General features: G+C 50.0%; 1 protein-coding gene across 7 annotated transcripts in view; it reads right to left on the reverse strand.

The window, feature by feature from the left end:
- Positions 1 to 24,499, reverse strand: part of FOXN3 (forkhead box N3) — a 200,034-nt gene that overhangs the window by 120,450 nt on the left and 55,085 nt on the right. For 3 of the 7 annotated variants that reach the window (XM_035539233.2, XM_035539230.2, XM_035539229.2), the window contains exons 1-2: positions 11,005 to 11,270; positions 9,414 to 9,970 (exon numbers count right to left, since the gene is read on the reverse strand). In XM_035539233.2, coding sequence (XP_035395126.1) covers positions 9,414 to 9,956 — 543 coding nt within the window. In that variant the 5' untranslated portion in view covers positions 9,957 to 9,970; positions 11,005 to 11,270. Of the gene's footprint in view, positions 1 to 9,413; positions 9,971 to 10,373; positions 11,602 to 24,499 lie in introns of those variants that run through there. The other 4 variants (XM_050710760.1, XM_050710759.1, XM_050710758.1 and 1 more) reach the window with 2 other exon arrangements.

The raw sequence follows: 24,499 nt of genomic DNA on the forward strand, positions 1-24,499 counted from the left end.
TCTATTGCCCATAACCGTGATGTTCATCCCCTTCCTCCTAACCTTAAAGCATTTCAAAAACTTTTTTTTTTCCGAATTTAAACGGAACCACATAACCTTCGGAGACGTGTGTTCCCACTCTCCACCCTTCAAATAAAAGGGTGAGGAAAAGAGTAGGAAATATGGAAATGAAAGCTTGAGATAAGGTGTGTCAGTACCTAACCCCAGTCTTGCATTAACCCCTCATCCCCTGCGTGTCACACTGTAGGCATTTTCTGCCCACTGTAAAATCAGAAGACCATTTACAATAGCTGCCTCATCCCAGTGAGTACCCTCCCACAGTAGGCAGCGTTGGGATCTCATAAATCCAGCTCTGGAGCAGAGCCTAATTTTCTGCTGATAGCTTGAATGAGTGTGAATCCTACTGGTAGCATTCAGCTCGCTCCTCTCATGCAAAGTCCCATAAACAAGTTTCTGCTCCGTGCGCTGCCACAGACACTTCTCCCTGCTATTCAGACTGCCCGGTCCAGATGCCCATTCACTCCTCCGCCTACCAACAGGCGTCTTTCTGCGAGTTACACTGGTGTTTCAGCATTCTGGTAGTACTCAGCTAGTGGCAAATTGCTACAGTTCACTGCTGCAATGAAGCACAGCAATTCAGCGTGCTGGAGATAGAGTTTTGGTATCATAAGTCACTGGTCGAGGACAGCAATTCGGGCTCTTTTCTACTGTAGGAAGGAAAAACCCACTCGCATTTAAGACCCTTGGAATGAGTCTTCTCACAAATTCCTACAGGAGTTCCCAGGGCAAAGTTTCCATAACACCCCGCATGGAATTTGAAGAACATAACTAACAAATTAAAACGTACCGTCTCCAAAATGACTTATGGATAACCGAGTAAGAGCCACAGACATCATTTATGGCTACAACTGCTACGTTCCACACAGCCCCCAGTCCCAATCCTGCTGTACCCAAGAGTAAATCCAAAGCAGCTCCTCTGAAGTCACGAGTCCAGCCTGGTGTGAGAACAGAAGGAAAACAAGTAATATCGCAGGGCAAAAGGGGCCAATAAGTGACCTATCAAAAATTCAGGAGGAATAAAAACCTTAATGCTGAAGTAGTCACCCCGCTTCTTCTTCCCTGCCGGTCTGCACCTTACGTGACCTCCGTCACCGATGAGCCTGAGACCACTTGAGCCACAGGAAATTTAGGGCTTGGGGAAGCAAGCTGAGCTGCCAGTGACTACACATAGATCCTGTCCGTGTCCAGACTCTTACAAAATGCTTATTCTCCAAAAAAGACAGCCACATTTCTATTGCCATTGCAATAACCTTTACTAGATGTCCAGATACTGCAGCGAGGAGCATGGACACTGGTTTTGCTCCAAGAGAAAATACCTCGGGAGCCTCTCGCTCACAGCATCACAGCCGAGGAAGGCGCTCCTTGCCCTCAGCCCCGAGGCCAGGCAGACTCTGCTGAAGTCAGAGCGTCCCAGAAGCAGGTCACAGGCCCCTCTCCAGCAGCAAGAGCACTGCTGCACTCCTAGGGCAGCACAGCCTTCCTCTCCATGATTTAAGATGCACGCCTATTCCCTCCATGCCCGAATTCTTCCAGTGCAGAGAAAATACACAGAAGTTAAATCAGAAAAACTAAGGCATAAACTGTTACAAACATTCAAGCAGACACACAGGATCTATTTAACCTTCAAAGACTTCATAATGCAAGCTTCAAGGACAGGGACTCCTAAGTGCGCCTGGACAGACTGCCTGGGTTTTTCTGCTGCTTGTCAATTAAGCACTGACAGGTGATCGATTCTGGCACCTCCTCTCCTACCTGTAATAATTTCCAGTCCCTGAAACTGAGCAGGTATCCAGCCCATTTTTGGCTAGCTCTGAGGCACCAGAGGAAGCAGGGAACAGCTGGGCAAGAGGCTGAAACTTACTGGGAATTAAATCGAATGACAGGTGTTAGCAAGGCAAAATTAGCCATTGTTTTTTACTTGAGAACTAAAACTGAAGGGCTGAATCATGACAAACCAGTTGCCACCGATGAAGAACGCAAAGTCTCATAGTTCTCTGCAAATTTCTTCTTTGTAACAAACCGACTTAAGCTACAAGTACCAACAAACAAGCAAGATCTATTCATGCTTCATTAAAGCAAACTTTCTTCACTACCTTCTTTACATAGAAAACAGAAGACTTAACACTGCTTCAGAACACCATATGATGAATCAATAAGAGCAAATACTTTTACAGGGAGGGAAATCTTCATTAGTTTAAAAAACTCAAACAAGCGTGCAGCGCAGCCTTTCCCTAGGTGCTTACTGAGCCATACCTAACCAGAGGGAGCTACATGGCTTTTTCTTTAAGGAAACCCGTGTCCACAAGTCTAGCTGCATCGTAACGCGTTGCTTTGTTAGAGCTACAGGCGGTGTTTGCATGACACCCTTATCTAGCAATGCTCTGCCCGGTCTCTAAATGACACAAGTCACTTACTGCTAAACACTAAGCCACCACCCATCAACACACAAACACCAAAAAATTTAAAAACAGAGTCATGCTGGGCCTCTTTTTCATAAGGATTTTAGCCTGTGTTACCCCGGCCCACTTGTTTAACTACATTTCTCATGAAGACGCAGCAGTAAGACAGCAGAAAACGATCCGGGAGGAGCAGGTACGAGCAGCCAGAGGCCGCTCCGCAGACCCCGGCGGGCCAGACGTCTGAGTATCGTGACGAGGAACGCGGAGCTGCCACAGCGGTTTGCTGCGATCCCGGCTGCCCAGGTCAGCGAGCGGTGCGCAGCATCTGTGTGGCACCGCGGCGAGGCGAGGCAGGTCCTTCGGCAGCTCCGAGGCTACTCCCGGCTGCCAGAAAGGTCTCTGCGACTGCCGCTCAGTTACGGCCGGGCCTCTGAGCGCTTTGTCAAGAGGTCCTTGCCCAGGAAGCGACGGCGCGCAGCACGACTCGCTGCTCGGTTTCAGCCAACGTAAAAGGCTTCGCTTCCCCTTGAGGAAAGGAAGGAGGAAGTCTAAAGGACACGCGTTTTGTAATTAAAACGGATGCTTTGATGTGTTGGTGAAGAACTGAAGCGCGAGACAAAAGCAGCGAATGCTGGGCAGAACGAGCAAACCCCCCAGATCCGCAGGTCTCGTCTAATTCCCCACGGAGCAGCCTTCGTTAGCGACACGTAACGCGCCTCTCCTTAGCCGTCCCCTTCCCTAACTGCTCTTCGGAGCATCCCCAGCACAGCTCCCCTCAGAGCCACCTCTGCTGCTCGTATTAAGGCCTTTGGGCAAAAGAAACGAACAAACCTTACAAAGGTGAGAAAACATCCATGCGTGTGTGCCCACGCTCCGCACTGCAGTTTTCTTAGGACCATTTTCAGCCCAAGACCCGTGCTGCCGCTGGCACCCGCCTGACCACGATGGCCATGAGCTAAGCAGGGAGCTGAAAATGAACCCAACTAAATTAGCCCACTGAAAAATAACCCAACTGAAAATAAAGTTTTCAGCCAGCTCGCCGTGCAGTGACACATGCTGGTAAGAGCTGGAGAGGGGCTTGCAAGGCAGCCCTGGGGCCATTTAATCCCCCAGCAGAGGGAAGGTGGCCAGGCCCGGGAGGGGCTGTGCCTGTGCTGGCAGCCCAGGCTTTGATCAGGGTAACCAGCCATAAAGCACCCCGAAGAGCTGCTAAGCACAGGCTGCTCGAGCAACAAAGAGCACAGTCCTGCTCCCCGACAAAACCAAAAGCCAACTTCTTCAGCAGAAGAAAGCCTCCAACTGTATTTGAACTTCTCTCCTTTCATCCCAGCTGTACCTGGGGGTAGCGTCTGGTGCTCCAGCCTCCAGCAGGTCTCTCCCCTCTGGCACTGCCTCTCGGGCAACCCAACCGAGGGCATTCCCCATCCGTCCTGTCACCTGTGGGCTGTCAGCTGGACTGTGCTGTGGCCTGAGCCAGGGAATCGGGCTGAAAAGCAACTCAAGAATTAAAAAAGAGGGGAGAAGATCTAAGAGCAGATCCACGGTTTGCCACTGGAACGCAAAGTGCGAGTGTCAGCAAGGTGCTGGAGCAAACACCCACCAGCAAGGGAGGAGCGACCGCGGCGAGAAATGGCAGCGCTGCTTACCACGCTTCTTATCGTGTTAGCAAAGGGCGAGGAGCACACACGCGGCCAGTTACTCCAGTTTATTTAGCCTAAGCAACCAGTCTGCTCTGGGAGGCCAGAGCCTGCCGACGTGGTTAGCCATCACAGAGCTCTTCCCCGCGAGCAAGGTACGGCAACCACCCGAGATCCAGGTTCAGAGGACTCTCCGGTACTGCCAGCTCTTCACCATCAGGAGAACCGATGATGCACTGCACAGCTCCAAATCGGTTCACACACCCAGTCACTACTGCAAAGAGTGAGCTACGGCGTAAAGTCAACCAGCTGGAATCCAGTCAAATGGAAGAATATTATTTCCATGCAGAGCTTAGGAAATCTATTATTTACATGTTCTGTATGATTTCTTGGTTTTGCACTTCAAAACCAAAACTGAAAGGGTTCAAAAAAAGCTCTCCACGAATTGTGTGATATCTGGAAATCCCGTATTAGGGGAAGGTTCTAGAGACCGCTGTGACTTCTCTGGAAGGAAACGACCCTCATTTCTTCAAAAAACAATTTGAGGAGAAAATTTCTGAGAACTAGATAGCTTTTTAATACGACAGACCGAGGTAAAAGAAAATGGACTTCAAGTTCAACAAGACTTAGAAAAACACATTTCCTTTTAACAATTTGGGAAATTAACAGCTGGATCAGTTTATTTAGGACATTATTTTACTAATGGAGCCAACATCATCTTAAGTCCTTGATGTGAGTCTGAGGATTTTCTTTAACACTTTAGTTCCACCAGATGTTACAAACCTAGTGAAATTCTGACATTTGTGCTATTTGGGTCAGTGCAGGTGACAATATCAGAACTGGAGGAGATCATTTCTATCCCCAGCGTGCCACACAGCTCTCACAGGAGATCTTCCTGAATAAGGTTAGAAGAGGGAGGAGACCATCACCGTTGTGTATATGCAGATTGGATTAAGAGATCTCAATAAAGAACAACCAGGCTCATTCACCTCTTGCTCCAGCTGGCTCTTTTCTTTCTGCAGGGCTTTACCTGTCAAAAGCCCGGCCGTTACCGCCTCGGAGGAAAGATGCTCGCAGGAGGGACTCCTTACTGGGAAGTCCCCCGCAGCTCTCACCGCACACCCAGCCATGGTGCGGCGCGGCGTGTAGGAAAGGTGTGCGTGAGCCGGGGACAGCTTGGAGGCCGGCTCCCTCGGAGCCCTACAACCACTCAGGAGCCCTCAGACCTCAGAGCCCGCTCCAGACGGAGGAGGAGCCTGGCTGGATCTCCATGACCCAGTTATGGTCCACGGACTTCTAAGAATAACTCCTACATCAAGCGAGGAGAATTTTCTTCTCCCGTCCCCATAAACATATCCCTTACCCTCATTACATTTTTATTGAGACGTCCCTCAGCACGAGTGCCAAACAAACCTTTAAGAGTCTTGAATTTCTTCGGCGTGCACGCGGCCGGGGGCACACACGTGTTTCCCTGCCTCGGACAGCACAGGGCGCTCACAAAGAGGAGCCCGCTGCGGGGAGGGGTGTAAGGAGCATGGGGCGAGAGCCTCAGCTTCTGCAACTGGGTGCTGCTGTGACAAAACAGATCGCAGAGAAGCCAGCGCTGTCCCTTCCCCTCCTTTCACAGTAACGATTGAGAAAGTTTGCGTTCACAGAAGGCACAGACGGTTCGCACGCCCTGAAAACACACCCTCACCCGCCTTTGTTCAAAGCGGGAATCCCTACGCGGCTAACACAAACCTTCAAGGGGGGGGAAAAAAAAATAAAAATGGGGCTTTAACAAAATTTTTCAGCAGACCCTTAGCTCCAGCAGCACTAGTGGGCGCAGCTATAATTACAGCAAACCTACATAATGCGTCTGAACTAGCTGAGCCCTTTCCCTGCGAGCAGAGGAGCTGCCACATCAGTAACTCTGTTGCTAGGGCAACTGCTTACTTTCCATATCAACTGCAAACTCGTTGCTGTGGAGACACATATACAAGAAAAATTCCTCTCCATAGCCAAGGACCAGATGGTAGGGAAGTCAGGGAAGTCATGGGCTAGCGGGCTGTACTAAATGGGACGTACGCTAGAGGACATTCAGATCCCTGCGCTCACAAAGGGATTACTCTGAATGGCTGGGCTCACACGTCCGGCAGGACAAACAAAGGCGGGGAACCCCGCTTCTGCTCCCCATCGCGTGACACTTCACACCCTGGCCAACTGTTATTAGACCGCTGAGCTCAAGGCAAAGAGGTGTGCACAGGCGAGGGCTCAGCATTTTCCCCTCTCCGGCCCTTCTGCCCGTCTGCACCCCGAGGTCGGCCTCGTGGCCGAGCCCCGCGCGCAGCCGCCCTGCCAGGTGAGCCCCACAGCTCCGCAGCCGAAGGGCTGGTGGTGGTGCCCCCATAAACGTGGGCGACGTCCACAGGGCTGGGGGGACGTCCACAGGGCTGGGGGGACGTCCACAGGGCTGGGGGGACGTCCTTTCCCAGCATCGGGCCCAAGAGCACCAGAAGAGGCAGGCGGAGCGACGCGGCCTGCGAGCCCTTCTTTCTGTGACAAGGATCTCAGGCCAGGAAATGCAAGCATTCGTACGCACGCAGGAAAAGCTGCATGTATTAAATAGATATTTAGCCCCATGAATATAAATCAGGGGAGCCCAAGACTGAGAAAACTACCAGGCGCAGGGAATTCGAGAAAGAATTAAGTGTTCAGCAGAACTTTTTTTAGAAAAACGATTACTGAAAGGCTACGCAAACAAACACTGGAAAGCACAACTATGAGAGGAAAAGCTTCGAGCTTTTCACAATGTGTCAACACACATCAACTAGCAAATGCCTGCAATTCCCAGCACCGATCGACTCCTTCCCCCCATCCCGCACGTTTCAGAGCCTCGCTTGTTGGCGTTTCAGAGCACGCCGTGTGCTAAACGCTCTTTACCCCCACATAAAAGCAGAAGGACAGGCAGACTCCGAGCCTGCCGTCTGCAGAACCTGGCTGCAAACTGGGAGAAGCAGCATGAAATGGTTCCTTGTAACGGGGTCGCCCCTTCCCCCCAGGTCCCAGGGACCCCACTCAGATTTACAAGCCACCTTCTGAACACAGGAGATGCTTGCTGTAAGGCACTCGAATCAAACCTCAGGGTGCAGGCACGCACATGAACATATTTCAACGCCAGCAGTTGAAGTTTACTGCTTTCCAAGTCCACAATTAGCTGTCAGGCACCTGATTCAGCAATCCTGACCGAGCGCCAGCTCTGCGCCCGGGTCTCTGCCGGCCGTCCCTCGGCCAGGACACGAGATAAAAGCAGCAGGGCATTTAAACGGCCCGAGTCTGTGCTTTTTAACTTTCAGATTTTCATCTCAATTACCTTAATGCTGCCAACCAGCAGGGTGACGGGGTAGTTATTAAGGGCTCAGGAGCAGAAAAAGATGGAAGAAATTCCCTCTCATAACCTGGGCTTTTCCAGGGAAGCACAAACCCCACCTTGTTACTGCTATAGGCAAGGACTCCCACCACACCTTATCGTCTCGCTAGGTAACCATGGATCTAATTGTGGATTCGCGACGTAGGTGACTAGTCATGCATTGTGCTCCTCCACTTCCCCGTGGAGAAGTGCTTCGTGGTATTGTTCATATGATCTCGGAAGGCTGCCGGATATTTGACAGATATACATGAAGACAAGTTCCTCATAGGAAGGAAGCTGTAATCTAAATAGTCAACTTGTAAACAGAGGAAGAGGGACAGAACAGACGGCAATGCTAAGCATACGCCTTGCCAGTTACAATATTTTGGGTTTTTTTTAAGAGTATTGTGTTAAGGCTTCTTATGATCTGGGGCAGGGTCATAAAAGCCTGGTGTGGCACTTATTATTACAGTCTCACTTCCAAACAAGAATTTAAGACTGGTTTGCATGAAACGAGATCCAGTCCAGGCACAAGTTTTTTAATCTCATACACAATCGTTCACAGCAACTAATTTGTAAAAATACCAACGTACAGTGTGTCATCTCCAATATGTGGACAGTGGATTTCAGGGAACGACATTAAAAATAAATAAAGTCAATCATTTAAAACGGCAAAACTGCTGAGAAAAGAAAGTTAATTAACCTAAAATGGAAAGCTGTTAGCTTAGGGTAATGTAAGATTCTTCCTCTAGAAGAAGAAAGCTTCTATTCCAGGGCATTTAAAGTTAAATCGCACCCAAAATAGGGAGAACAGCACCACCAACAGAAGTCTAGCTTCAGGGTAGCCAGTGATGAGACAATCACAGCATTTACTTAACCGAAATACAAAAGCAGAGTGCATCTATTATTTCTGCCAGCAGAAAGCCTTCACTTTCTGATCTTCAGCCAACTGCAGAGACAGACTGTCAGCAGTGTGATTTTACCTGCTATTTATTCCGCCAACCTGTGAGAAGGACTGTGAAATTAATCTGCAAGCTGGGGTTTTTATCGGAATACTCGTACTTGGCCAAAGGTTCACCCAGACCACTGCTTCTGGAGGCCGTCCCCTTCCGAAAACGGTATCTGCTCCCAGTCAGATTTATGCAATAGAAGGTTATGCAAAGCACTGCCTCCGCCGCTCGGCTCGTTTCCCCATTCCCTCACACACAGCCTCCTCCTGCAGATGCAGTTGAGGATCCAGCAGTGAAACCAGACAGCAACTACAGAGACCCGAAAGCAAAAAATCTGTTCCCCAGACTTCTGCCACTGCACTGTTCCCAGAAGCTGCAAATGTCCAGAGAGAGAACAACCGAATTTTTGGTAACTTTCACCTGCGATGCCAGACCTATCTCCTCTGTTTGAAGAGTTTCTCTAAAACCTGCCTGAAACAGACTAAAGCTTCATCACTAAAATTCAGAACTACTTCTGCTTGGTTTAAAAAAAATAAAAAAAAGTTATTTTCTGATTACAACACAGAGCAGTAAAAAAAGAGATGGACTCTTACATAAGGCATACCCTTTCACTATACATTTGTATAAGCCAAGAACAGCAAGCAGCCTATTTATAACATGATTACATTCATCTAGTATAGCTGGAAACCATTACCACAGCATGGTAACTAAAAACAATATTTAACCACTATGCATGAAGACACCAGCTGGGGGGAAAAGAAAAAACACACACACCGAGTACTTTCTTACAGATGTCTAGACAATGAATTTAATAAAATCAGAATGAGCCATGCTAAAGAAATGTTGGCTCTCTGAATTTAATGAACTACGTTACCAGGGACAGCATTGCGTATTCTGCATTTTACTATTACGAATTTATTTTAGGACTAGCAGGTGAATTTTATCAGAGCCAGACAGGTTTCCACAGTTCCGAACTTACCTGACTTCTGTCTTTGTCCACTTTCTTAAAACACTTATTCAAGGATAGATTATGTCTCACAGAATTTTTCCATCCAGTGGGCGCGTTTGCAAAATATGGAAAGTGTTCTAAGATCCAGTTGTATATATCCTTTACAGGCAGTCTTTTGGTTGGCGAGTCCTCGATGGCCATAAATATGAGGCAGCTAAAGGAGTAAGGAGGTTTGCAGTTGGGGTTCTGCTTGGCATCGTAGGGCATGTCAGAGTGGGCAGGAGACGGAGGCGTGTCGTCACCGATGTCCTGAACGGGGCTAACGCTTCTTAAGACCGAGTCCCCAAAGCTTTTCAGCAAGTTCTTGCTCTCGTGTAACCAGTTCAAATTAGTTAGTTCTTCATCTTCCATGGCCCCTTTATCTAATCTGATGGCAGGCAAAGAGAAATCTAGGTCCTCGTCATCGTGAAGTGCCTTTGATAAATCACTATCTTGGTAACGTTGGCTCAGTCCGCTGGGCACGCTAATTCCTGAGCCCTCTGGCTTCTTACTGGGCGGCATGACTGGACCCATTTAGGCAGAGACTCCTAGGAGAGTGAATCCAACGCAAGGGGAAAAAAGAAACAGAGAAAAAAGTTAGCTCATAAGAAGATACCGCATAACATTTTGACAGCTTTTCCCCAACCAGTCACTTGGCCTTTTGCGATCTGTATTAAAAATGACAGACTCACATAAACAGGCATCCCCAAACGTTGAGTAAAATAATCTAAAGTCAGGAAAAGGAAAGAAATTTCAGTGAACAGCGTAAGATGATAATCTTGATATGCCTCAGTGCTGCGTGTACCTGACACCCCACACAGGAAATCCTAAAGGCACGTTCCTTTAATGATGAATACGTGTATCAAATCATCGAGTACTCTGAACGTATCGCTTTAATAGGCACGTAAACTTTAAAAAAAGAAAAAAAAAGAAAAAGAAGGGGGGGCTTACGGCAGTTGCTTCAGATTAAGTTCAGCTGTTTCACTTTTGAGGACAATACAACAGCATTGTGAGTAAAGGCGCTCTGGCTGAGGGCTCACGCAGACAGGCATCCGACCCAACTGCAGTCACCATTGCAACAGAACTCCAAAATTACAGCAGAGCTCCCAAAACAGAACGGGTGAGAGCAGGGAAGAAGGCAAGCAACGCACAGTAGTTTTGGGAGCGGGGCCAAGACACGGGGAAACAAGCGCCAGAGGAATAGAGCACTTTAAAAATGTATGTAAACAGAGACAGCTCTAACACAAGCTGAGCTGTCTCTCAAACATGGCAGAAAATAGAGTCGGGAGGGAGGCACGCTGCGATCCTCAGCCGCGGCCTGGGAGAGGCGGGACGGGGAGAGGGGAGCGCTCAGCAGGCCCCCGGGGATAGGGGCGAGCCGGGGGGCTCAGGGGGCCCTGGGTGATTCGGATGGTGGGTGAAGGAAGCTGTGTGAGCACTCGGCAGAAGCAGGCAGGAGCGAAACAGCTCTGCAAAAGCAGAGACAGACTCCCTCGGCTTTCCCGTACAGTAAAACTGCCAGCGTTTAGGTCTGGAGAGGCGAGCAGAAGCAAAATAAAACTGGTAAGGGTTAGCAGCGTACTTGAAGAACAGGCAGCCTCCTGCACAAACGCCGAGAGCGGAGCTTCCCTGTGCTGGGGGGCCGCCGGAGACACATTTACACGTCACGTGGGCACTCGGCACTGCAAGCGACGGGCCGAAAGACCAGGGGATGAAGTGCACAGAGGAAAAAAGGGAGGCCAGCCACGCTGGCGGAGAGCAGCTGGGGTTATTTTAGGTGTTGCGGAGGGGCAGCCACGCAAAGGGACGGCTCCACACGCGCCCAACAGCTGCAGCCGCTGCTCAGAGTTACAGCGCACGGGGCCGCCACGCAGGAAGCCCGACAGCGCTCACGGTCACCGAGGTGCCCGAGCGTCCGTGGGCTCGGACGAACGGGCGTGCGGAAGGGGAAAAGGCACGGGGCGGGCCACGGGCAGCACGGGGCCAGGCTCCCCGGGCAGGAGCCGGGCGCGGGCCGCTGCCGCCGGCCCAAGTTTGCCTCCCGCGGCAAGTTGCGTCCCGGGAGCCGGGCGGCTGCCAGCGCTCCCTTAATGGCGCTGTTGCCATGGCGACACGCGGCTGCTCCCCGGGCACCGGGCGCTCTGCAGCCCGCCCCGCCGGGCCCTCACCCCGCGGCGCTGCCGGGGCTCGGCGCGGTGCTGCCGGCCCGGGGGCGGGGGGGGGGGGGGGGGGCGGGCCGTGGGAGGGGGCACGGCCGCGGGGAGGGGTTCGGCCGCTGCCCGCCGCCAGACAAAGGCGCGGCGGCCACACGGGGCCGGTGACCCGCGGCCGGGCTCCGGGCGTGGAGCGGGCAGGGGGGCGCGGGGCTCCCGCAGCGCGGCCGGGCCGGGCCGGCACAGCCCATGGGGGGGGGGGGGGGGGGGGGGCGGTACCGGCGCCCCCGCCCCGCTCCCTCCGTACTCGCCGCGCGGCCGGGGCGGCGGAGGGGGGCCGCGCGCCCATTGGCCAGCGGCGCTGCCAATCGGCGCGGTTGCTAGGAGACCGGCGGTGCCCGGGGCGGCCGGGGGCGGCCGGCGGCGCGCACCCCGCCGCTGCCGCCCAGATGTCAGCGGCCGCGCCGGGCCCGCGGCGCCGCTCCCGGCCGCGCTCCGGGCTCCGGCCTCACCCCCCCCCCCCCCCAGCCCCGCACCCCCCGCGGCAACTCCCGGCCAAGTTGCGGCCGGGCACGGCCGGGCCGGACCGCCCCGGTCTCCTCCGTCCCCTCCCGGCCCCGCCGGTGCCGCGCGCGACCCCCGCTGGCGGCGGGGGCTGGGACTCACCTGGCGGGGGGCGGCCTCGGCGCGGCCCCTCGGCGGCTGGCAGCGGCCCCGGCCCCGCGCCCCCCCCCCCCCCCGCCGCCCGCCGCCTCAGCCCGAGCCCCGGGGGTGCCGCGGGGGTCCCGGCGCAGGGGGCGCCGCCGGCAGCATCGGGGCCCGGGCCGCGGGGCCGCCCCGCAGCGGGTCCGCCTGGGTGCGAGCCGGAGAGCGAGAAATTGTTTCCACCGCAAACAAAAAAAGGCGACACATGACCAGGGGAGGGAGGGGAGAGAGGGAAAACGTGGGCTGGGCCAGCCCGGGCGGGAGAGCCGAGGGAGGGAGGCAGGGAGGGAGGGCCGCCGGCGGGGGGGGGGAGGGCGGCGGCGCTCCTCGGGGCCGGGCCCGGGCGCACGGCACCCCCGGCACCAGGGGGGCGATCCCCCCGCAGCAGCCGCGAGCTGCGCCGCCTCCCCGCACCGCTGCGCACCGCTGGGCACCGCAGGGGCCGCCCGCCCCGGGACGGCGGCGGCTGGCGGCAGGGGCTGCCCGCTGCTGTGACACCCGGCGCGGCGCCTCTGCTGCGGGACCGTGCGGGGGAAGCCGCGGTGGCTTCCCAGATAAACCGACCCAACGGCTAGCCCCTAGCCTAAGGAAACGTCCTTTGAAATCAGGCCTGACCTCAGTTAGGAAGAATGGTGCCTCTTCTCCCCCGTTAACGTATCTTGACATAGCTGGTATTGACTTAATTAAAAAATAAGGAGACCGTCACCATCAGTTGAGTTAGATTAATCGGAGTGAGCTAACTTGGTTTAAACACCAGAAAGAAGTTGCCCAGTCTAGACAGCTCCGGTTAAATGGGATCTCCTCCTATGTGCAAAGTGTTTGATCTTGGGTAGCTTCCGTGCTCCACAGCACAGAATCAAGGTATAGCTGTCTGCCTTCGAAACAAGTACACGAAATTGTTCTGTGGCTCAGTCCAGGATTTTCTACTCTGAGTAAGCAAGGCTTGCACCTTTAGCGTACTTCCAAAATTAGTTTGCCTTCAGTATAGAAAAGGTCTGCTGCAGGAATCTGTAAGCAACATAATACGTGTTAGAAATACAGGAATGTTGGTAGAGCCCTGGACACAGAAATTATCCCTAAGCCAAGAAGAAAAGTATTTTAGCAATTTTATTTAGAAAAGTTAGGACAGCTGTCTCAAGACCTTGCAGGAATTCTCTCCTGGCTCACACAGTCAGTATTATCCTGCTTAAGCAGGATCACCACTATATTGTACCACGTTTCTGTGCCCGTATTTAGCCATTTTCTGAGGCATCGGTTACCTTTTCTAATCTCTACAACATCTGCCAAATTCTCATTTTTAGGCAGGAGAGTAGCGACGACTTAGTTCTCAAAGTGCAGGGCTGAGAAGTGTTCCGCTTATTCTCTCAAACAAGAAATTCCTGTCATAACTCGCTAAGACCTCCTTTTGCCGATAGCTTTCCCTCCCCTACCCAGTGAACTGCTATTTCACATTCTTGCATTTTTCAAAAAGACACGCCAGCAGCTGGATTTCAGGGCGAGGACAGTACCTGTCAGGCAGCAGAACTGCGCTGTTACCGCTGGTAGCCGTGCCCTGTGACCGTGCTGCTTCCAGCACTAACCCAGTCAGCAGACCATTAGTTTACACAGTTCTTATCTCATGGCCATTTTGTTCCAAACCCAAACTAAATTAGCAAGTCATAACTCCACCCACCTAAGTTTACTCCAAATGCTTCAGACGTTTCTCTTTGTGAATCAACACGTCTCTTTGCCAGCCAGCGAGGAGATTTATCACATTTATCTTCACTTGTAAAAGTCAAGTGTCTTAGTATTTGGAGAATCCAGCTAATGAGAAGTATTCCTGAAGTGAGAAGGGGGAAGCCTGGCGAGACACAGGGTGGTATATAGACAATATTGCACCTTGAGTAGTGCCTTACTCTGTGTGTATCCTATTCAGGTACACAGCACAGGTCTGCTCAGAATTAGGGGAAAGATTCCCCGTTCGTACTGGGAGAACAAGGTCGGTTTTACCCCCTCCCCGTGGCAGGGAGGAACTTCCCCAGCACACACAGTACGGATTACAGCGAAGCACCAACGTGAGGCATTTGACGAGCACACAGAAAAGCCAGCACAGGGGTCTGCAGCTGGGGACCGAGAGGCCTCGGGGAGCAGGGGGACGGATCCTGCACCCCCGGCCGGAGGGCTGGCACGGGGCTACGGGCTGAGGCACCCTGCGGGAGGCAGCGGCGTGGGTGCCTCCTGCTGCCTCCCCCTCACCCTGAGCTCAGCAGCAAGGAGCTGCTGGCTGGCTCCTCCAGTGAGACAACTCTGATACCTTGCCTCTTGGGATGAGGGTGTCCCCCAGCTTCTCCTGACTTGTTAATGGAATGGTTAACTAACTTAAGAGGGCCTGCCGCCCTCTCCAAGCCGTGCAGTTGGCTTAGAAACTAGCAGCATCAGCACATCCAATATACGGCCATCGAGTAACTCACCAGAGTCTTAGGCAAGCCACCAAATTTACTTGGGTGTTGATGCCTCCATTTGTGAGCTAGGAATAACACGAACTCGTTTCACAAAAGATTGGCAACACTGAAAGATGAAAACTATTTGTACATCAAGACCAAAGCATATGCAGCACTAAAGGCTGATGAGAAGTACCAACAGTGCAGAGCTGCACTTTAGCCCTGTGGGCTAATATGCAACAGCCTAATCTTTCCACTCAGATTTCAGAATACCAACCGCAGATGTTTCGGTATCTTATTTAATGAGGATTTCCACCCATCTCCCTGCACTCCTTCATCTCTTATCCTCCTCTAGATTGGAATCCCTGATAACCCCCTAGAAGCAAACGTTGCAAAATGAGCACAGCAAGGGTCACAGGCTCTTTACCAATCCTCCGAAGCTCAGCTACCCGCCTCCATTCTCCATCTCAGCTGCGAACACCTTCCTTTGCTACCATTCCAACCATGCCACGTGACCTCGCTAAATATTTCCATCTCCTGCCATCTGACCCCACCAATCTCACCATTCAATAGACCTGCACTTCCTACGCTCATCCTTAAGCCCCCGTTCCCGACCTGATCTCCAACTTTAACGTCCTCACTGACTGGCATCCCTGTCAGTGTTTATTCTCTCTACATCACAGTCAAGTTTCTTACCTAAGGTCTGCTGCAAGTTTGCTGATTATTCATTTGGATTTGTAATTGGATGTAGAGCTGTGCCCAAAAAACACCCAATTCTGAAAGGCCCCTGATGCGCATGTACCTAGCAAAGACAAGCGGACAGGGCTGCTGCCCTGTATTCCCTGTGACCGCTGCGATCAGCCGCTTGTACTGGGACCTCTCAGAGTCATAATATCATCTGCTGACCATCTCATTTGTTCCCATTCTTCCTCCATGCTGGCTTCCCCTATCAGTCTTGCCACTTCTAAGTTTCTGTTATCTCTGAGGCAATGGATTTAATCTTGCAGGGAGCTGCTGAACACCTTCAGGCATCATTAAAAACTAAATCATGAATACAATACGTGTTCGCTTGTTTCCTCTTTCACAATTCCCATTACCAGCGCCCTTCTCCAGTTACCATTCTGCAGCCTTGGACCCTTCCTTCACGCCACCAGCACTGCCCAGCATTGCCTTTTGTTGTTCGCCGCCCGCCATTCAAATACATGTTAATGCCTCCATCTGCCCCAGCTGTAACTGGGTCCCCTCGTTCCAGGAGCAGACACTCGAAACTCTCACCGATGGCATACCAATGAGTAGTCTCATACAGAGATCCTGATCCCGCAGTATCAACACTTCGTTATTTTTGACCGCGGCAGACCAACCTGGTTTTGTTGTTTGCACCATGCCCACTTCTGGGGCAGAGAAACAGCTGTATCCAAATTCCCACATGAAGTCACTGCCCCCTGCAGAGGTAGGAGAGCTAACTGCCTGCCTGCTCCAGTGCAGCTGCACCCTGCCTCCGTGCCCTGTGTCCCCTGGCTTCTCCCACTTCAAGCACTAGCTAAGGATGCAAGCTGCACACACAATGGAGACCAAGCTTACTCCAGCTTCCTGAGAGGAGATCTATCTTTTGCTTATTCACTTGAGACATGCGGAATCAGATTTAGAAGGCATTTCCCAACCTTTCATTTAATTATCCCTCTAGTTCTCATTTGCCCCAGCTGGAGAAATCCAACAGAAACAGAAGTGAATCAGTGAGAAAAGGCGCACCGAAATGGAGCTTTGTCAGAAGTGAGAGGAAACAAAAATATCTACAGCATTTCTGCTTCACAGTCTGAAATACACTGACTTTATTATAAAATGCAGAGCTTTTATGAAATAGTTCCTTTATAAAATAATGTATGCACATTTACAATGTTATTGTAGTAACACTTGCTTGCAGCTTCTGAGAAAATGAGTATGCTTAGCACTAACATTATATACAGCTGACAAGCTACCAGCAAGTGTGTTTCTGTACATGAGTGCAGTGGGAGGAGAATATCATGCATGCTAGTTTGTCCTACACACATTTATTAAAACAGGTCCATATGAGAGATGCTTTACCAGTGTAATTACACCAACACACAAGGATCCCAAGCGTAAACCTAGCTTTTACTGGTAAAGACAAGCTCCTGCCAGTGCGGCTTATTTTAGTAGCCCAGCCAGCGGGAACCAAAATGTTGCTGGGACAAACATAACTAACTGGAGTCGTCAGCTGCAATGGCTATAGTGCTCTGAAATCACATCTAACATAGCTGGTAAATTAACTGCAATATAAGACAGTACTTCTACTATTGTTGTGGTGTTTGCAGATGCTGAAAAAAAAAAAAGAACTAAAATAAAGAGCTGTTTTCTGGGATTCATTGCACAGACTCTGCTATCTGCTGCACAGGTGTAATGCAGCAAAATTTGGCCTGGAGTTATCTCAACATCAGTATTCACCACTTGGCAGCTAAAGTCAAACATACAAGTAATCAGCAAAACCAGAAATCAACTGAATTTTTATTCTTAAAAGCAAGGTGGAAGAAAAGCAGCAGCCAACATTGCATAGAAGTAAAGATCACAATCTGGGGGGGAAACTATAATGGAGGACTAAGTTCTTTTATGAAGTCTCTGAATTGTATTGCCAACAGAATTTCTGAAACTGAGACAGAATTATTTCTGGACATCTTGAGTCCTGCCTCATTTTTTCTGAATACAAGCTGTTAATTTCATCAAAGACTTCAGGATTTTGTCCTTTATTTGTGTACATATACATGCAAAATGAAGTTCCATCAACTTCACTGATCGTGAAGTTTGTGTTCACAACTCACAAATTGAGGACCTCATGAACTGACATTAAACTCAGTTTGCTATCACTGATGTTGTAAGCTAGGAGGTGATTACTCTCCTCTGACCATTTGCTTGCACTGGGTGGATTTCCTAGGCATGACTGCATTGATTCCCAGCTTGATTTCCAGTTCATTGTACAACAGGATATTCCAGAGTGCTTTCCTCTGCTCACCACTCAGCACTACTCTTCCTGTACATTTCTTGAACACCGTTCCCAGAGGAAATCCTGTGAGATGCAGGTCCAGATTCCCAGACTGCATCAACACAGAGATAGCCTCTATTAGGTGATGCTGTGCTGAAGTACAAGCAAGGATGACCTACAGTTGTGCCTGCCAAGCGCTGCTATGAGGATGCAGGTTGGGTAAACAAGCAAAGTGACATAAAATTATTAAGCAGACCTCTATCCTTGATGTGTTTGCAATGCTATATACCAGTGCACCAAACACATCAGGGAGCAGAACAGAAAGCAATGAAAGATTGCAGTGGAAGGAATGAAAAAAGAAACAAATGATCAAATAAACAAACAAAAAAGAAACAAAAAATTAACAAGCAAACAGACAAAACAAACAAACAAAAAAAACTAAAAACAACCTAAATCACCCACATCTCAACAGAAATTTCTGTTTCCAGCAATGGCAAGAGAACCGCTCCCTGGCCGCAGCATTGATGTTCGGTTAGGTGGGCTTCCCTGCAAGCAGCTTTTGGCTGCTCCCCAGTGACAAGGGATCATTATGGTGTGGGCTGACGTAGCACTGGGTCCTTAACATATTGGGTCCCTCAGCACTGCTCCGGTCTTTTTGGCAACAAGTAATGTCAGCTAGCAGAGGTAGTGAGCCACTAGATACGGCACGTCTGACGCCTCGCAGATTTTTTGCAGACAAATTTCTCATTCCACAGGTTTTGCACAACCATGAGGATAAACGGGCCTGGATAGCCAAAGCAGTAGCAAATAATGCTGGGGATTTTGTTTCTTTAAATCCCCGGCCCTGTAAACAGGGATAGTTATGGTTACTTCTAAGGTTCAGGCAGTCCCAGCGCAGTGCAGCACATCCACAAGCATTTCGAGGACCAGAGACGAAGAATGCAATGGCCATAACATGTTTTGAAGCATGTTAGAGGAGAAAAGTCATTTTTATTGTTTGTATGCATGTGTAGGGTTTCACTTATTCCTCCTATCATCGGTCCAATAATTTCAGTGCTTTTTTCCATAAAGGAAAAAAGAAATACAACAGGAAAACAGAACAGTGTCAAACCAAATGTCACATATAACCCCCAAAGCAGAGGCTGTCACCAAAGAAGGCCCTGAAGGCTACAGGGCCAGCACTGGGCAGCAGAAGGGGGGTTTCGGCAGAGCACAAAAGCCAGCCCGGCCGTGACAGGAGACGGGCTGTCCTGCGACCGCGCGGCCAACCACCAAGCTGCCATCTCGCTGTGCCACTGAACAGAAGGCCCATGTAATGACAACCGCAAAACTCATTTAAGCTCTGAAAAGGTGACTAATGAGCTCATTCATGCTGCCTATAAATTATTCACTACAACACTGACCCCGCTTAAGACAAACAGCAAAGTAAACTTTAAACACCGGGATGCGGAGCCTGCTGTGCTGCCAGCTTCGGCCTGTACAGCCTCACGCCGCCGAGCGGGCACCTCACTATGGCGCCCGGGCCTCTCCTCTCACTGCCCTCAGAAGAGCGGCCGCAGCTGCAGCAAATACGTGTTTATTTCTCTGCTGCCCGATCTTTTTCGTTAGTAGTTACAGGTGATCACGAAGCGCTACAAATAGCTTTAAATTATACTCTTTTTAGAAACTAAAGTCTGACCTCAAAAGGAAGGCCAGGTCTAACGAAATAAGAGCACAACAGCAAGCCATCTCCAGAGCCTGTTGATACTCCTACGAACATTCAGGATTCATGCCAAAATAAAAACTTGAAAAACACTTTCTTTTTTTTTGTTGTTTTTAGGTGCTGGACATGCCTCTGATATGTTTAGAAACATTGCATTTCTAAGAATACTTCTGTTATCCTGTTTAGCATGAAATAGGAGACAGGCCACGGTTCAACGTCCCCGGTGCGAGCGGTGTGTTTGCTGCTGCTCACAGCGCTGCAACAGGCACTGGCTCTCTTCACGTGGTGCTCTTCTCTGCGAGATAAACTGCTCACAGTATCTACGAGTACCAGCTTAGTATCTTGCGACGTGTTGAACTAGCAACTACAAAGTGACATTAAAGACACTGTCTTTATATACGACACGTGTCTCATCTTCAGTGGAAAAAAACGTTACTCGCACCTCTGGTTACACAACCCAATTCCAAAGGTCAAAAACAACTAGATAAAAGTGAAAGCCGGGAGTTACATAGCTGTGTAAGGTATATGGCAAGGTAATCTGTAAAGTGTGGGAGACACAAAGCAACATCATAGCAATACTAAATGTGAAAAAAAGGGGGCTGGCAAGGAAAGTTCACAAATGAAATAACCATTGCAATTTTAATGATCGCTCTTTCAAACTGGAAATGTTACAACTCAGCAGAGTAAGAACTTGTGTACTGCTTAAAGCAAAGGGCTTTACCACCTACCAACAACTGCATGGTTAGTCTTCATTTATTTACATCCACAATTCTGAATTTACAAGAGACATGCTGAATCCCCGCTGCCCTGCTAGTACTGCTCTTTAAAATGATGATTAAAAGCAAACAACCCAACAACCTAAATCCCCCAACAAACACTAAGAGAGCACTGGAGCAGCCCACACCACATAGCATGCAAGTCTTAACTTATCAGCAGCTCTCCACCTGACAAGATTCCTGAGCCTCTCATAGCTTAAGGGTGTTGGCAAAGGGCTGCTTTGAAACCGTGTCACATGCCGGACCCCACCAACCTGTCTGGCAAGTGGAGTTCACCTCCCAGTTCAGTGGTGAGAAATGGAGGCACTTCCTGCACCCGCCTCCCTGCTCCTCATTTCCCTAACAACACCCAGCAGTGATGTCAGTTTTGCCCCAAGACATGATCTGGTCCAAATAAAAACAACCCACAGCTGGCTGCAAAATCAGAGGAATACCGAATCCGGGGGAGGAAGAGCAAACAAACTGACAGTACAACTTTTAACTTCATGGAACAAAGCCAACATTTAGCTATGACTGGAAATTAATCTCTCGACTGGTTGATGCCACTCATCTGGTTGAGGGTGCCTCTTCAGTGGTCAATGCCACTCATCTGATTGAGGGTGCTGTGGATGGCTTTGGCCTGAGAAGTCACCTGCAGGTCTTGTGACGTTCCTCTTAGCAAATTCAGATGAGACTGCCATGCCATGGGTACATCAGACAGTCAGCACCAACCAGCTGGGTAATCCACACCACCACCGGGCGCCAGCTGGTGTCGCTGAGGTGAAGGTGCCTGGCTCACACTGCACCCTGTGGACAAGCCCAGCCCAACCCAACAATATGTGCAGCTGTTATCTCTACTGGAAAACTGCTCCTGCAGCTCCTCAGCTCTCCAAAGCACATAATCTCATGGCTCTCAAGACCCTAGTGTGTGCTTATCTGTCAGGAAGGTTGGGTTCCTCTGTGCTTTGGTTGTATTGTTAAAACAAAGTATATACCCTTATCAGAAATCAGTAAGTTCAGACGCTCACAAAGCAAAAAACTCACGTATTAAACTCAAAGGAAAAGCTATGTCCCTTTTGAATTGCATAACGCTCACCTCCTTGTATATGAAATTGGCCTCTACTCATCCATTACCACATGCCAGTTCCAACCCAAAGGTAGTTAGCATTTATACACTCCCCAAGCTACAGGATAATTAGTGTGAGAGCACAACTTCGCACAGTGAGAAAGTCCTTAAGTGTTGTCCAGATGAGGCTGGAGATTACATGTATTATCCTTACTTTCACTCACTTCTGGTTATTGTCACAACTATAGTGACAATAGTGGAGAACGCAAAACAAATGCTCTGGAACAAGCACTGACATCAGTGACACGCTGCTTGCTCTTCTGCCACCACACCGGGACTCGCACGCTCCCTGTACAAAGCCATGACTGACTGGGGACTCTCACAGACAACCATCAGATTTAGGGAGCCACGCACAACCCTCAACCTGCAATGGGGCTTAAAGATACTCTGGCTGCAGGCTTCCCACAAATCCAACGTGGGGAAGGGTCCCTGGTACACAATGTGCTCTGGGAAGGTAATTCTGGCCCATGGCCCCTAGCTACGGAGCAAGAGCCTGTGGTGTAAGGTACTGCGCAAGCAAAGGGAGAACAACTGTCCTTGCATCAAAACACTTCATTGGCCAAGTTCAGCAGAGAACAGGGAAACAGGGGGACAGTAAGGGAAATTTGGTCATTTTGGTGCACACCACTGGATTTGGAGGACTGTGTACAGGAATTTGTTGATGGCTTTCCTAACATGAAATAAAGTCTGATTTGGCATCTATGAATCCCTCCAGACTTGCAGAACTGCCCCTGTGAACGCTCTGGTAGCTGTCAAGCAGCTGATCACTCAGTGAGCAAGTACGTGTGCAGGGTGGTGCGTGCGTGCATCCAGGCCATGGCAAGTATCTGCTCAAGTCTCCTCAAGACTGGGGTTTTGGTTGTCAAGTACCCAAAGGGAGTCCTTACTGAAGCTAACAGGTTCCACTTAAGCAGGGTTTCTTCTTTGGCAGGTCACACAGAGTAAGATCTTGAAGGTGTCCGGGTGAAAATGTATGCCTGCATTGCCTTATTGAGCAGCAAGTGCAATACTGGTGCCTGCAGAGCCCTCGGGGAGGTGCGCTGAAGCCCCTTTCAGGTACCCAGTGCACTGTGGTTCCTATGCTCTGCTTCACTGCATCCTTCGATTTATGCCAGCACTAACTAAATTGGCATCCAACCCTCTACCTTTATTTCTCCCTTTCCGCCCCTGTCACATAACTCCACTGAGCCTTTACCGCCAGGGTTGAGAAGCTGGTCAGGCCAAAGCTCCTCTCGCCCACGTCCTGGTTCCTGTCACATCCTGAGGAAGAGCGGGGCAAACGTACAGCGACACGCTACAGTGTACTCCCATACTTCCAGGAACCTGTTGCTTAGGAGCTTCTTCAACTAAAGATGTTATCAGATGCTGCGTTATGCTCTAAACCCAAAGATTTTTATTTTTTTTAATCAATTTGTCTAAAACAGGTTCATGTGAGCTTCAGCATCAACAAAATCTTGTAGCAAGGAGTTCTATGTTTTAATTATTGACTGTGGAAAAAGTTCTTCCTCTGCTTTAAACCTGCCACCTGAGAGTTTTAGTTGGAGCCCCCAGTTCCTTGTAGTAAGTGAACAGTAGGGAATTATTGCGCACCTAGACTCATGTCTATGGAGACTCCCCTTGATTTTACAGATGCTTCTTACTGCTCAGACTGCTACTAATACACTTACTCCTACATTTTTTGAAGTAACTGAAGTTATACATAAACAATAAAACACAACATATAAACATACCCATCAATGACCATCTAAACATACCGCCATAATTATCAACATTGTGTCTACCCAGATGTGAGAAAAGGGTGCTCTGTTTCTACAAAACAGCCCTAACAACATGCTTTCCCTTGTAGTCACATCTTGCTTCAGAGTCTCACTTGAAGCACTTGGAGCTTTTCCAAGCACTTAATATGTCCATACAAAATGTGGAAGCAGATCGTTCCAGCTGACAGTATCTTTATCCACGGAGAGAACAGCAGCTGGGAGCCTCATCCAGGCTCAGGCTGTACCGGATCAGGCCCCATGCAGGTGCAGTCCTTTAAAAAAGCTGCAGCTTCAGAGTTACCGAGTTCCTCAGTGGGGTGCTCCAGTGCAGGTCGCAGCCTCCTGGCTTACACCTGGTGTCTGCAGGTGGTCTGGGGGATACGGAAGGGTCATGGAGCCTGTAGGGAGGGCTATGGGGAAGGCACAGAGACGTGGTTTCACACAGTGGCATGAGTCAGGTCAAGTCTGGGGTGGTGAAAGCAAGAAGGGATGTCCTTGGGACATCTTATACTCATGTTTCAGCTCTGGCTCCACGTGAAAAGGACAACCCCCCTTCAACAACCTTATACGTGATGACTTGGATTTGGATCGATACATCAATAATAAGTGATAAATAAGGGTAAACATACATCCAGAAATGCCTTCATTTCCACTCAGAGTGTCCCAAATTCTTCACCTGCACGTCCAGCTCCTCTGGAGCACTTCCTAACAGCCACAGCCGGTGTGGGCCAGGAGAGCTCTCCATTTTGAGGCAAAAACCAGCGGTGTTTTGTGGATCAGCTGGCAGGATGTTTCTGAAAGCAGCTCAGTTCAGTCAACAATCTCCCCCTGAAGTCCAAGTACATCACCTCAAAAATATGTCTCAGCTCTTCTGGCGCAGAGCCTGGGAACCCAAATTTGTTTCTGATCCAGGTTGTCCAGCTGGCAGTGTAACAAATTGCTGTCCTGCCATCAGGATGGATAAATTCATTTTTCACTCATTATGTTATTCCAAAATAGAGCAGGAGCTTTATTTAAAACAAGAAAGCAATACACTGTGCTCCAGGAAATTAATAGGGAAAAAAAAAGCTCTTTTGCTTTATAAACCACATGGAGAAGAGCTTGAGTTAGAACAATGTAAGTTAATATCCCAAGAAGTTTGATGAAAAAAAAACACACACTGATTGCAAATTCTGTTGCTCCCAGTGTTGTGGCTAAGCCTAATGTTACATCTGTGTCAGGCAGCCCGGCTTTTCCTGCAGATCACTAATACTTCGCGCTGTAGTCTCCAGATTGGCTTCAGGCAAAATGGTGTAGATCCGTATCAGCCGTGAGATGGGGTAACCTGTGGACACTTTCCTGCATGTGCACAGGATCGGCGAAGCACGTTGCAGTTCGCTACACCTCTGTTGTTCGGATCCCACCTTCCTCGGGTGTGAGGCACCGTGCTGTTATCCAGCCTGGGGGGCAGCCCTACAGCTGCTCGCA

The sequence above is a fragment of the Cygnus atratus genome, chromosome 5, assembly GCF_013377495.2.
Source record: "Cygnus atratus isolate AKBS03 ecotype Queensland, Australia chromosome 5, CAtr_DNAZoo_HiC_assembly, whole genome shotgun sequence".
Taxonomy (NCBI): domain Eukaryota; kingdom Metazoa; phylum Chordata; class Aves; order Anseriformes; family Anatidae; genus Cygnus; species Cygnus atratus.